The sequence below is a fragment of the Phaethon aethereus genome (assembly GCF_964289735.1).
Source record: "Phaethon aethereus genome assembly, chromosome: 9".
In the NCBI taxonomy this organism is placed as follows: Eukaryota; Metazoa; Chordata; class Aves; order Phaethontiformes; family Phaethontidae; genus Phaethon; species Phaethon aethereus.
The window spans coordinates 17601749-17612774 of NC_138585.1; the positions used below are offsets into that span (position 1 = coordinate 17601749).

An 11026-nucleotide genomic window follows, 5' to 3' on the forward strand; every position below is an offset into this window, starting at 1 on the left:
GCCCATATCCCGGAAGGCAGCGCGGCAGCTTTCCCTTTTGCCGCCATCTTGGTTCGCCGCCGAGGGGGTGAGCCTGGGAGCGGCGGTGCGGGGTGAAGGGTGGGGAGAAGCTGCCCCCACCATGGGACCGTCGACGGGCGCGGGGCTCCCGGGGCGTTGTGGCTGGTGCCGTGCGGAGCGGGTAGAGGGCGGGATGGCGTCGATGTGCGGCGGATGGTCCCGGCCGCAGGTTGAGGCCCGCAGCTGAAGAGGGTCTGAGGCGCCTGGAGCGTCCCGTTCTGTGGGGAAGCGGAGGAGTCTCCTTCCTCCCCGTGAGGTGGAGTCCGTCCGGGGGAGGCTGGCGGCCTTCGTGTCCTCGTCGCCTTGCTCTGGGTGGCTCCTGGCCGGTAGAATGTTCTGGCCCCCGGACCAGGCCTGCGGCGGCTCCCACTCGCTCGGCTGGACAGAGCTGCCTGCTGGGAGGCTCATGGCTTGTGTGTCCCTTCTAGGCCTGCTGGGACCAGGGCTTCAGGAGGAAACCATGACCGGGAGGTGAGTGACTTGCCCCGCGGAGATGTTTTTCGGCTCGCTGTTACAGTGTACTTTTGGCAGATCTTCTTGAAAACTGAGCATTTCTGAGAGTGTTTTGTGAAAGTTGCGGGCAGTGATCCATTTTCCAGGACAGCTCCTCTGCCCAGTAGCCTGCTGGGCCCTCTGTTAAACGCCCACAGTTGTGTCTTTCTTGTCTGAAGCCTTTGCCTTAAACTGGTTGTAGTTGTTCATACGGTGTGCTGCACGTTCCCCAGCCGGTCAACAGATGCGGGTTATTAATGGTGTTTCTGTTAGCACAGTGTTTGTGAACCTTCAGCGTGTAGTAGAGGCTTTGGTATGTTGTCTCTTTGCGTAATGGTTATTCTGCAATTGACTTTTCTTACGGATATAGGGGTTGAGGTTGTAAATGGTGGAGGGATTGAATCTGAATCACAGCGTTTTGCCTTAGTATTTGTCTATGGAGTTTATCTTCTGTTGCGGATATGTGGAAGGTAGAACTGGATGGCTTAGTTTAATACTGCTGTGTTATGGGACAGTTGCTGGATGCAGTTGAGACAGTCATTTTAATGTACGATGTGTGGAATGAGCCTTATAATCGCTTTACCTGTCTGTTAGGAACAGGTCTTTGTCGTGAAGAATTGTTGAGTTTGTGTAATGTCACTTGCCTAGTGGTGGCGAGGGGGGGCACGGAGCTGTCTGACTGTACCCATAGACAGCAGTTAATTCCTTTGAGGCTACAAATTAACAGCAGTTGGTATCTTCTTCTATAGTAATTACTTAGTGCAACACGGGAGACTCAGTTTATGTGGTGTATAGGGAAAACAAATGATACTTATCACAGAGTGTTTGTAGACATTTGAAAACATAACACCTACTAATGTTGAAGTGCTTTGGTTTTCATGTGAAGTCTATGGTGTCAGAAGTTTATAACAAGCAGAAGGAGACGAAGTTCTGCTCAGTACTTCATTTCCCAGTTCCTTAGCTTTCCTCTATTGACTGCATGTAAGGATTTACCATAATTAGTAAAAGCAAAAGCAGTGGGGGGTTTTCCTTAGCTAAATTTCTACTGATGGGGAAATAGTTTTTACTGAAACAGCATGTTGTTTGTTTTTTACATTTGATACTTTGGAGTGAATTATAATTTGTAAATGTTTTCAATGCCTTTAGGCTCTGGTGCAAGGCCATTTTTGCTGGCTACAAACGTGGTCTACGAAACCAGCGGGAGCACACTGCTCTTCTGAAAATTGAAGGTGTTTATGCCCGTCAGGAGACAGACTTCTACTTGGGCAAGAGGTGTGCCTATGTGTACAAAGCTAAAAAGTAAGTAACTTCTTACGTTAAATTACCCAACTCCTATATCAGCTTTTACAAATACCAGGATGCGAGCGGTCTCTTTATCGAGTTTCTATAGAACAAAAATAAATTGGGCTCAATTTATCAATAGCATGGCCATGGAGAACTTTGTAGACCAGCTTCGTGGATTGGTTTTGTTTTTAAGATCGTTGGTTATTTTTGCTTTAACTGGCCTCTGTGTTCTTAATCCAGATCATGAAATGTGAAATAATCATTCACTGTTATAAATGATATGTTAGAGGGCAAATAGAACGAGAAACAAATTTTGCCTCAGCTGGCAAAAACCAAAGGTGACTTGATAGAGTAAGTTGAGATGAGGTGAATTTGTGTCAAGTGCTCTGTGCTATTGAGTTACTTTAACAGCAGAATTATCTTCTGAAGCCTGGAGGAATTTGTATCCTGGCTTTTGCATGCCCATGTCAGAGCACTGTCACTTCTGCTATGCTGGCATTGTTGGAGGCCTTAAGAACAGTTACTTGTTACCTTCACTTTTTTTCTTTGAATGTAGTTGTTAAAAGTTCAGATATGGGAGTTGAATATTCAATATTGCCTTGAATAAAATTGATCAGACTGTTAGCTTGGCCACCGTCATTTCCAGGATGGCATATGGCTTTTCTTCTAAAGCAGTTTTTTGCATTCCATCCCAATGGCTTAGCCTCCCCTGCCTTTGGAGTGTCTGGCGGAATCTTACAAATAAGGTGTTTCATTTTCTTTGGAGTTGAAATTGATGAGTTTTTTGTTTGATCATCTTCGAATCTATGTTTTCCAAATTTTTCAGCTTTGTAACTTGTTAATAGTTCTCCAGCAGAGCTTCTGATAAATTACAAGCTGTGCTATTTACCCATTTGGAAGGTATAGTGAAAATCCCAGACCAAGCAATTTTCACAGGTAAATAAAAGTGGAGGCTGGTCCAATTAAAGATGACTGTGGAATAAAGTTATGGAATTGCCTTAAAGAGGCTGCATGGCCTGCCCTGTCACTGATCAGTCTTGTGTGGAGCTGTGACTGGGGTGCTCAGCAGCTCTTTTCCTTTTCTTTCTGCAGCAACACTGTAACCCCCGGTGGCAAGCCCAACAGGACACGAGTGATCTGGGGGAAGGTAACCCGTGCCCATGGGAACAGCGGCATGGTTCGTGCCAAGTTCCGCTCCAACCTTCCTGCCAAGGCCATTGGACACAGAATCCGGGTGGTAAGTGGATTTATTTTAGCAACAGGATACTTACTGGCAGTTTTCAAGGTGCAGTAGTGTGAGGGAAAACTTGAACTATGGTTTTGTTCTGTTGCTGTTGTGTATTCAGCGTGACTCTTTGATAAGTGCTCTGTGTGGAGCTAGGAGAGGTTTATAGCTGGCTTCTTGTGCTGCAGGGCTTTGTCTCATTGTCAAGGGTGTTGTATGCTTGCTTGGGTTGCATGGAAAGGCTCTTTGAGTTCTGTGACTGTTCCTCAGTTCTCTTCTAAAGCTATCTTGATTTCTTTTCCCCAAATGTTGTACATGTATTGTTGCATCCTTCTACTCCAGTTCCTACTTGTTGATAGATTTTTTTCTCCCATCTCCCAAATGTTTTTAACTGAGGGCTGTGCTGTCCTGATGTGTCTTCTAGTACTTGTTCCACAGTCAGTGTTTTAGTCACAAGGCTTCAATGAGATTGTCCCTTTAGGTCCCTCACTCAGAGTTTCGATGCAGTATTTTTCTAGTAATGTTGTCAAAAAGAGTATCAGAGGGGTGCAGTCCTTCGTCTCTGTCTATCTCCTGTACCTTAAAACACAGTAGGAGTGGCACGGTTAAATCCTGAAACTAGACCTGTGAGGACTCTCCTGTCAGTGAGTAAGTGGGCTGACTGCCAGGGAGCCTGTACACTAGCAAAGTGCTACTTCAAGGCACTGAACTAGCTGTTAGGCTATTCCATTCTTGCACCTCTTCTGTGTAAACAGGGGGGTCGCTTTTATAGTAGTTGAAGAGATGGATCTAGATTGTAACCGCAAAACTTGTGTTTAAAATAATACAGCCCAGTAACAAGATTTCTAACATAATTCTGTCTGTTCTTGTCTTTTACAGATGCTGTACCCATCTAGGATCTAAATTTTTATTGGAAATAAAATGGAGAATCTGTTTAATTTTTGTATGTTTCTATTTTTATTCCTCCCCACCTCTTTTGAGGGACTTTGTTATTTTTCAGTAGCATATCAGAATTCCCAGAACAGGGATGGAGTAGTGACTGTAAGCTAGAAGATGAAATGGAGATTCAACCCATGTTTGGCAAGGCATTTGTAGAGCAGGCTACATTCTAAAGACGAGTAACTGGCAGCCTTTTTGCAGCCTGTCTCTGGAAGTGGAATGGTTTGCAGGGCTAAACAATAAATGTTTACAACCCCATAAACTGTGCACACAAGCTTTATATAGAATGTGAGAAATAATTCCTTGCCTACCTAGTAGAGGGAAACTTCCTCTTTCTCTTGTATGTGTAGATGACTGCTGTTGAGACAAGACTCTGTAATTGGGACACTAAATCCTAGCAGGTTTAAGTCCTAGCTCGCATATAAAAATAGTATTTGTAGTAGAATCACAAAGAATGAGACCATAGGTACCTGGGCAGCATGCATGCCTGTAGCCTCTGCTCTGTGGAATTTAGACACACTTTCATCACAAAACTCTACGGTGCTCGAGTGTTAACGCTTGTTGGTTTCCTGGCCAGCCTTATCACAGTGTGTAATGTGGGGTGGTGAGGATCCTTGCATCAGACTAGTGCATTGCTTTCATGAGTTCTTTAAGGTTTGTTGAACAAGAAGGTGGTAAAAAACGAATTTAAAGATTCTTCAAGTGCAAATCTTGGCGTTTCTTAGTACATCCCTCAAAAATACTGGGTAGTTTCAAGGGAGGTTTCAGGCAGCTACAGGTTGGCACGGTTACTGCCGATGTCACAGTCCCAAGGTGACCCATCAGTCCCCTGGGTGGGTGTTACTGCTGCTTCTGTGTGGTTGTTTCATCATTTGGAAAGGGTCCCTAGAGAGAGGCAGGTGAGCAGTTGCCCTGATGTTCCCTTGGTCCCCCTCCAGTGCAGGTCCCTTCTTCCCCCACCAGCGAGAACTTCCCTCTCCCTGCCTGGCCCCTGTGCTGCCGGGAAGTACTCTGAGCTCGGGACTTTGATTGTCTGTCTCCGGTCTTGTGCAGTGGGCTTGTATTTCATAGCTAATCCTCTTCCTTCTGAAGGAGGTGGAGTAGTTGTGTATTCAGAGTACATTATTGGGTAAATTAAGACTTTCTTTGGAATAGCAATTCAAACAAAAACTGTTTGGACCTGGCTACTCAGCTCTGCTATAGAAATTACTTCACTGGACTTCCTTCAAGAACTAAACCTGCTGCTACTGCTGTCTCCAGCAGCAGGAGAGCACTTGCGGGGGAAGCTGCATTTTTTTTAATGTGTGGAGAGAAACTGCAGCTTATGGGATGGTGAATCAGGTCAAGCAGGGCTTTAGTCTTCTGCAAATACGGACAGGTTGTACACATAGGATTCAAAGGATGGGGTGGAATACAAATGGAATTTCCAGTTTTGGGCATTACCAGGGGAAGGAGGAGGAAACGTAGTGGGCAAATTGGAGTGTAACGGCAGGTTGGCAGGACTGTGGTCTTTATCACGTGGTTGGATTCTGCTGTTGAGATGGTAATAAGTGCTCTTGAGATTGAGGGAAGATGCCCAAGAATACTTAATGATCCCTTTTCTCTCCCTTTTCATCTTTTTCTGCTGTACCAGAACCGTGGAGGTACAAAGCCTGTTCCTGGGAGGTCCAACATAAAATAGCATATGGCTACAATTTTTGAACCTTTGTGTCAAAACTCTGCTATTTCACATTCATTTGGTCCCACCAAAACCAGTGTATTTGCTTGCACTTGCTGGCTGCTCAGAGCAGCAGGCATCACCTGTTTCAAGGCCTGTGTAGTGCAAGTGCCTCTGCTCCAGCAAACCCCTTCCACTCCTTTCCCCAGCAGTGCAGCAAACTGACGTGTGGGAGGAAGCTATGGCATCAGAGGAGCCTGCTGTCTGCTCCTTCGTGGACCAAACCACCTGGGAGCTCCTCAACCTGCTGGACGTAGCAGGGAGGCAGAACAGACGGGTGATGGAGATGGACGATGACAACGTCGGAGCTCTGTCGGTACTGGTGGATTTTGCCCAGGACCTGTGTGGCACAGCTGACATCAGGGATAGACTACAGCAGGAGGAGAGGATAGAAGAGGAGGAGGAAGTCCAGGTTCGGACACATCTGGTTTTTATGTTGTGGCAAGCCACTGTGTTGAAGCAGCTCATGCGGTGGGATCACCTGGATGAGGCCCCCTGGGATGTGAGGAACTTCCTCCTCCCCTGCCAGATGTGCTGCTGGTGCTTGTGATGGTCTGTTCAGACCCCCAGGAGCCGCTGGACCAGGCAGTGGGAGTGCTTAGGACAATGCAGTGTCTGCTGGATGGGGCCTGGTAACTGGTGGTGGAGGCAATGGTCTACTGCCCAGGTCAGCCTGGTGGCATCCTGGAGGCAAAGAGATCTGCATATAGAGCACTGAGAGAAGTCTTAAACTGCCATGAAGGTATCCTGGGACGTGGCTAAATACAGGGGCAAGGAATAGAGAGAGACACCTTTTGGAAACAAAAACATGCTCAGGGTGGGGTCTGAGGGACATGTAGTTGAAGGGTCTGGGATGAGCTGTCTAAACTAGTTACGCTGATCCATGGGATCCTTCTCACCTACCCTGATAGAAGGATGGTTTATGTGCATGGCATGCTTTGCGACTCGCTATGTCACAGGCAGCTGCTCCAGGCGTGCCTGGCAGCTCAGTGTGGTGTGTTTGGGCATGCGACACCTTGCTGTCATTCGTGCTGTGTTTTCATGCTTGCCGCCTGAGCTGGCCATGCATGTCCTGTCCCTTCAGTATGATGGGTGACAGAAGCTTGCTGTATCCTGACCCAAACTCCACCGAGAACTGTAGATCAGGATCTGAGCGCTGGCTTATGGAGGTGTCAGCACAGCTCTTGTGGGAGGACCGAGAGTGGTGTGGGCTGAACCCACAGCATGTATAGGGCTGAGAATCGGCTGGAGTGAGGACGGTCCTGATCTGTGCCCAAGTGCAGACTGACACTGCTGAGCCCTTCTGTAACAGGAAATCAGTCAGCATACTCTTCAAACTAGAGGCATTGCAAGTAAAACAGTACATTTTTGTTTGCTCCTCCAAAAAAAAAAAAAAAAGCAGATGAAACCCCAACATTTAACCAACTGTCCACTAAAGGAGCTTATTGCAGGGAGCTGACCTTACATACAAGTGGGTACCAGTAGATACCCCACAGGTTGAATTACTGGGATGGGTTATTTTAGATGGGAGAAACTGTGGGAGGAGTAGATTATTTTTGTTTCATTTATATGTTTGGCCCATATAATAGCTGAACTCATTTCCCATCCTCTCTGGGCATGGCAAGGCCCTATGGTTAGCTGCATGCTTTTGCACTGGAGTTTATATGTATTCTTTTTTTTTCTTTTTTTTTTTTGGCAAAACTTGTATCCACCTAGGATCTTAACTATCACCAAAAGAAGTATTAAAAACCTGGTATTTATTTAATTTCCCTGTATCTGTGTGTACCTATAAACTTTAAAGATGTACGTCAAAGATTGAAACTCCTGCTGAAGCTGCAGGTTTGTGCAATACAGTCCGGAAGGAATGGGATTTGAGGGTGGTGCAGAGCCTCTGAATCAACAGTTCTCAGGAGAAGGATCCTCCAGGTTATTTTTCAAATATGGGTTCTTTCCAGATCCTTAAGGACAATGTGGCTTTATGAAGCAAAACAACCTTGCTGTAGGTGTTTGGGTGGTGCTGGTGCTTGGCAGCTTCTTGGATGAGGTGCTGGTTCTGTGAAAAAAAACAGCTTTAAAGGATGGGGGAAAATGACCTTGTCCAGTTGTCTACAGAGAATTAAAACACACTTGACCCAATTGCTCTGTTGTGGAAGAAACTTTCCATGAGCAATTTGGCCTCTTAAAATCCTGCTTTTGTTAGAGAAGACACTTTTTTTTAAGTCAAGTTAATGTGGAAATAGTTCCCTTGAGTCAATGCAAGATGTGTACAGTTCAGGCTGTTTGTGAGTGCAGAAAGTTTTGCTTTAAGAGACTCCTGATGAGCACATTAGGACATCCTTAAAGCACGTAGCCATGATGAAGCCCTGTGTTTCTATTATTTCCTGTAGCATCTGAAACATGTGGTTAACCATCCAAATCCAGGCCCAGCCCATGCAGCGCTCTCAAGTTTCTCCTCTGGCAGCATGTTCATGCTGTGTTCAGGCACTGCTGTGTGGGGTGATGTGCGGCATCACCATGCGCTGCTGGTGGAAGGGGAGGCTCCGAGGCACGGGAAATCCTGGCCAGGACCTTGGAGCACAGGGGTGCACTGCGGGGGCAAGTGATGCAGCCACAGGGATATGTGGCTGGGATGGGGAGGAGTGTGGTTACCCAGAGCTGCCAAGAGGAAGAGTTTAAGGAGCTGGGGATGTTGGACACAGGAGTTCAGAGCTTCTCCCACAGACTCCCTCTTGCTCGTTTAGCCTCTCTGCACTCCTACAACAAAAATTGGCATGAGAATCCTTTTTCCTGTCTTCTTTCTACTCTCTTCATCTTAATCTTGGTAAATGCATCTCTTTAAGGGGCCTAATCCAACAGACCTTTGATTTTGCTTAGACTTCAAGGCGCTACTAATATAAAGGATACATTTTTTTTCTTGAACAAAGCATCCTCTCTTCTCCCTTTGAAGTCCAAAATGAGCAGATGTTTTTGCTCTGAACAGCCATGGGCAAGTAAGAGATGTGATTATCCTCATTTAGGGCTATCTCTAGAGATTTTCTACAAATGTGACTGTCAGATGGGTGTTTGAAAGCAAAGGGAGTAGGGTCCAGCCTTGTAAATACATCTGTGTCTTTGCTCAGATACCTGCCAGACCTCTGAATTCACTTTATTGGGGACTACAAATACTGCTGACCTCATGAGTGCCTCTGAACTGTTTGAGCTGTACCTCTCTAAGTAATGCAAAGGAAGATAAAGTTGTATTTGCTATTAGATCTTACCTCTGTTAATGGATAAAGAAATGTAAACAAGGTTGTTTGGATATTGTGGGTGACATTCACCTTTCCAATCAGCCTCTGCTGACAATGGTACATGTGTACCCAAAATTAACTAGAGAATTGCAGCGGCCATGAAGAACAGCTCTATCCGGTCCCAAATATTAGTTTTCAGAGGCTATGCTGGCAATTTAAACATCAGGACCACTGCAGAGAAATAGCCAGAGGTGCTCCTTCTGAATTAGGAGGATCATTTAAATTTTTTCTGTACCTTCTCTGTAGGAATCATATTCATAAATTTGAGGAATTGACTGCTTGAAAGCCCCCTTCCCAAGGCACTCTGGGGTCTCTGAGCCATTGGCACAACACCGCTTGAAAAGAGCCCTGTGAGACCGATGCCGTAATGGTCTTTGCACATCAGACAGGGTATGACTGACACCATCACACCACAGGCTGTGCTGGCAGCTCGTGTGGAATTTAAACACGCTGTGGGTCTTGTTGTGGCAGTTTGCAGGAAGCATCCTGCCTCCTTAGAGCCAACTTTAAGAGATTTGGGCTTCCCCTGTCAAACTGGCCAAAGCAAGTGTCTGTCTTTGGCTTGTTCCTTGCAGGGAGCAGATAAAGCTGCTGGTCCCTCTTCCCAGAGACCTTCTGCTTGTGACTGGCTTATGAATAAATCTGTGTGAGGCCTGTACCCAAATTCTGTAGTGGGGGAAAGTATGAGCAGAGAAACACCAAGGTGAGGGCTCTTGCGGACTGGCACCAGCTCCTGGCACAGCTCATGGTGCTGGTTACTCCCAGGGCTTTTCTCCACAGAACCATGAGCAGAATTCTGAACAGCTGAGGAAAAAATCCTTGTAAATATAAAATCTGGGCAACACTAAGTCCAGACCTGGCTGTTGAATTATGTCTGACTGTAGCCCTGCCATGTTGACAGCGGCTCTCAGGGCTACCATGCTGGCATGGAAGCATGGACTCTTGCAACAACAGACCCTGATCTTTGGAAGAGGAGCCTAATCCTCTGTTTTATCTCCCCCTGTTTGCTTATCAGCGCTTGTCAATGAGTAAGTTACTTTTGCTTGGACCCAGGGCAGAAAGTCTCTCTGAAACCCTCGCCTGGGCTGTCTGGCCCCTGCGATGCTGGCATGGGGCTGTGTTTGCAAGCCTGTCATAGCTGGCAGAAATGTGTCCCTGGCTTAAAATTGGTGGCACTCAGTGACCTTCCTGAGCTGCCACACCTCTGTTGTACCTGGGCACCAGCCTGTGGCACATCCCTTCTCTGCTGACCTGCTGGGCTCTGGGGATGGGTGGCTGAGAGGACAGGCAGGGAGCAGGCACGCCAGCTCAGCTGCCTTCGTGGCACACGAGTGTGCCCCAATGCACACGTTGGGTATCGCTGATTCAGGGCAGGCACATGGGTTTTGGCTCTGGTTTCACTCCTGGTGTTCTTGGAGCCTCCTCTGCCCATCCTGCAGAGATAGTTTGTCTCTGAACAGCCTCAGAGAGCAACTGGCCAGGGTGACCCCATCCGTTTGCACCTTTGAGCTCTTTATCCCTCCTGGCTTCTTGTGATAAAACATTACCTGTTTGGGGGAGCCTGTTCTGATGTGGAACAGGGGAAGTGTTTACCACGTGTTGTGGGTCAGAGCTTCCTGGTTCATCTGCCAGGCACACCAACGCCATGCAACTGCCAGGGCCAGGCACCGCAGCTTCCATTCACCGTCGACTGGCACAGCCAGCTCGTGGTATACGGGCCTTTTCTTGCGCTGGGGCTGTGTAACGTGTGCTGGCGCTGAAACCCTGATTATAGTCCTGCAAACATTTTGTGCTTTCATGGGATGTGTGTGTCACTGCGGAGCGCTGCCGGTGCTGGTCAGGCTGTGGCTATGGGCTGTGTTTGGCGTGGAAGGGGATGGATGTGGTGTTTGCGGAGGAGAAGCCAAAGGGCTGGCTTGGGAAGGGACTTGGAGTTGCAGCGTGTGGGGTGGGGGCTGCAGCCTGGCTTTGCAGCACTTCTGAGGCTTTTTTTTTTGTGCACAAATTGGCCTTTGAGGAGGT

General features: G+C 47.2%; 1 protein-coding gene across 1 annotated transcript; it reads left to right on the top strand.

Moving 5' to 3' along the window:
- The first annotated feature begins 21 nt into the window (after positions 1–21).
- Positions 22–3999, top strand: RPL35A (ribosomal protein L35a). Its single transcript, XM_082003478.1, has 5 exons — positions 22–67; positions 489–531; positions 1699–1851; positions 2929–3073; positions 3941–3999. Exons 2-5 carry the CDS (start codon positions 521–523, stop codon positions 3962–3964), a joined length of 333 nt encoding a protein of 110 aa, XP_081859604.1. The 5' UTR covers positions 22–67; positions 489–520; the 3' UTR covers positions 3965–3999.
- Positions 4000–11026: the final 7027 nt, after the last annotated feature.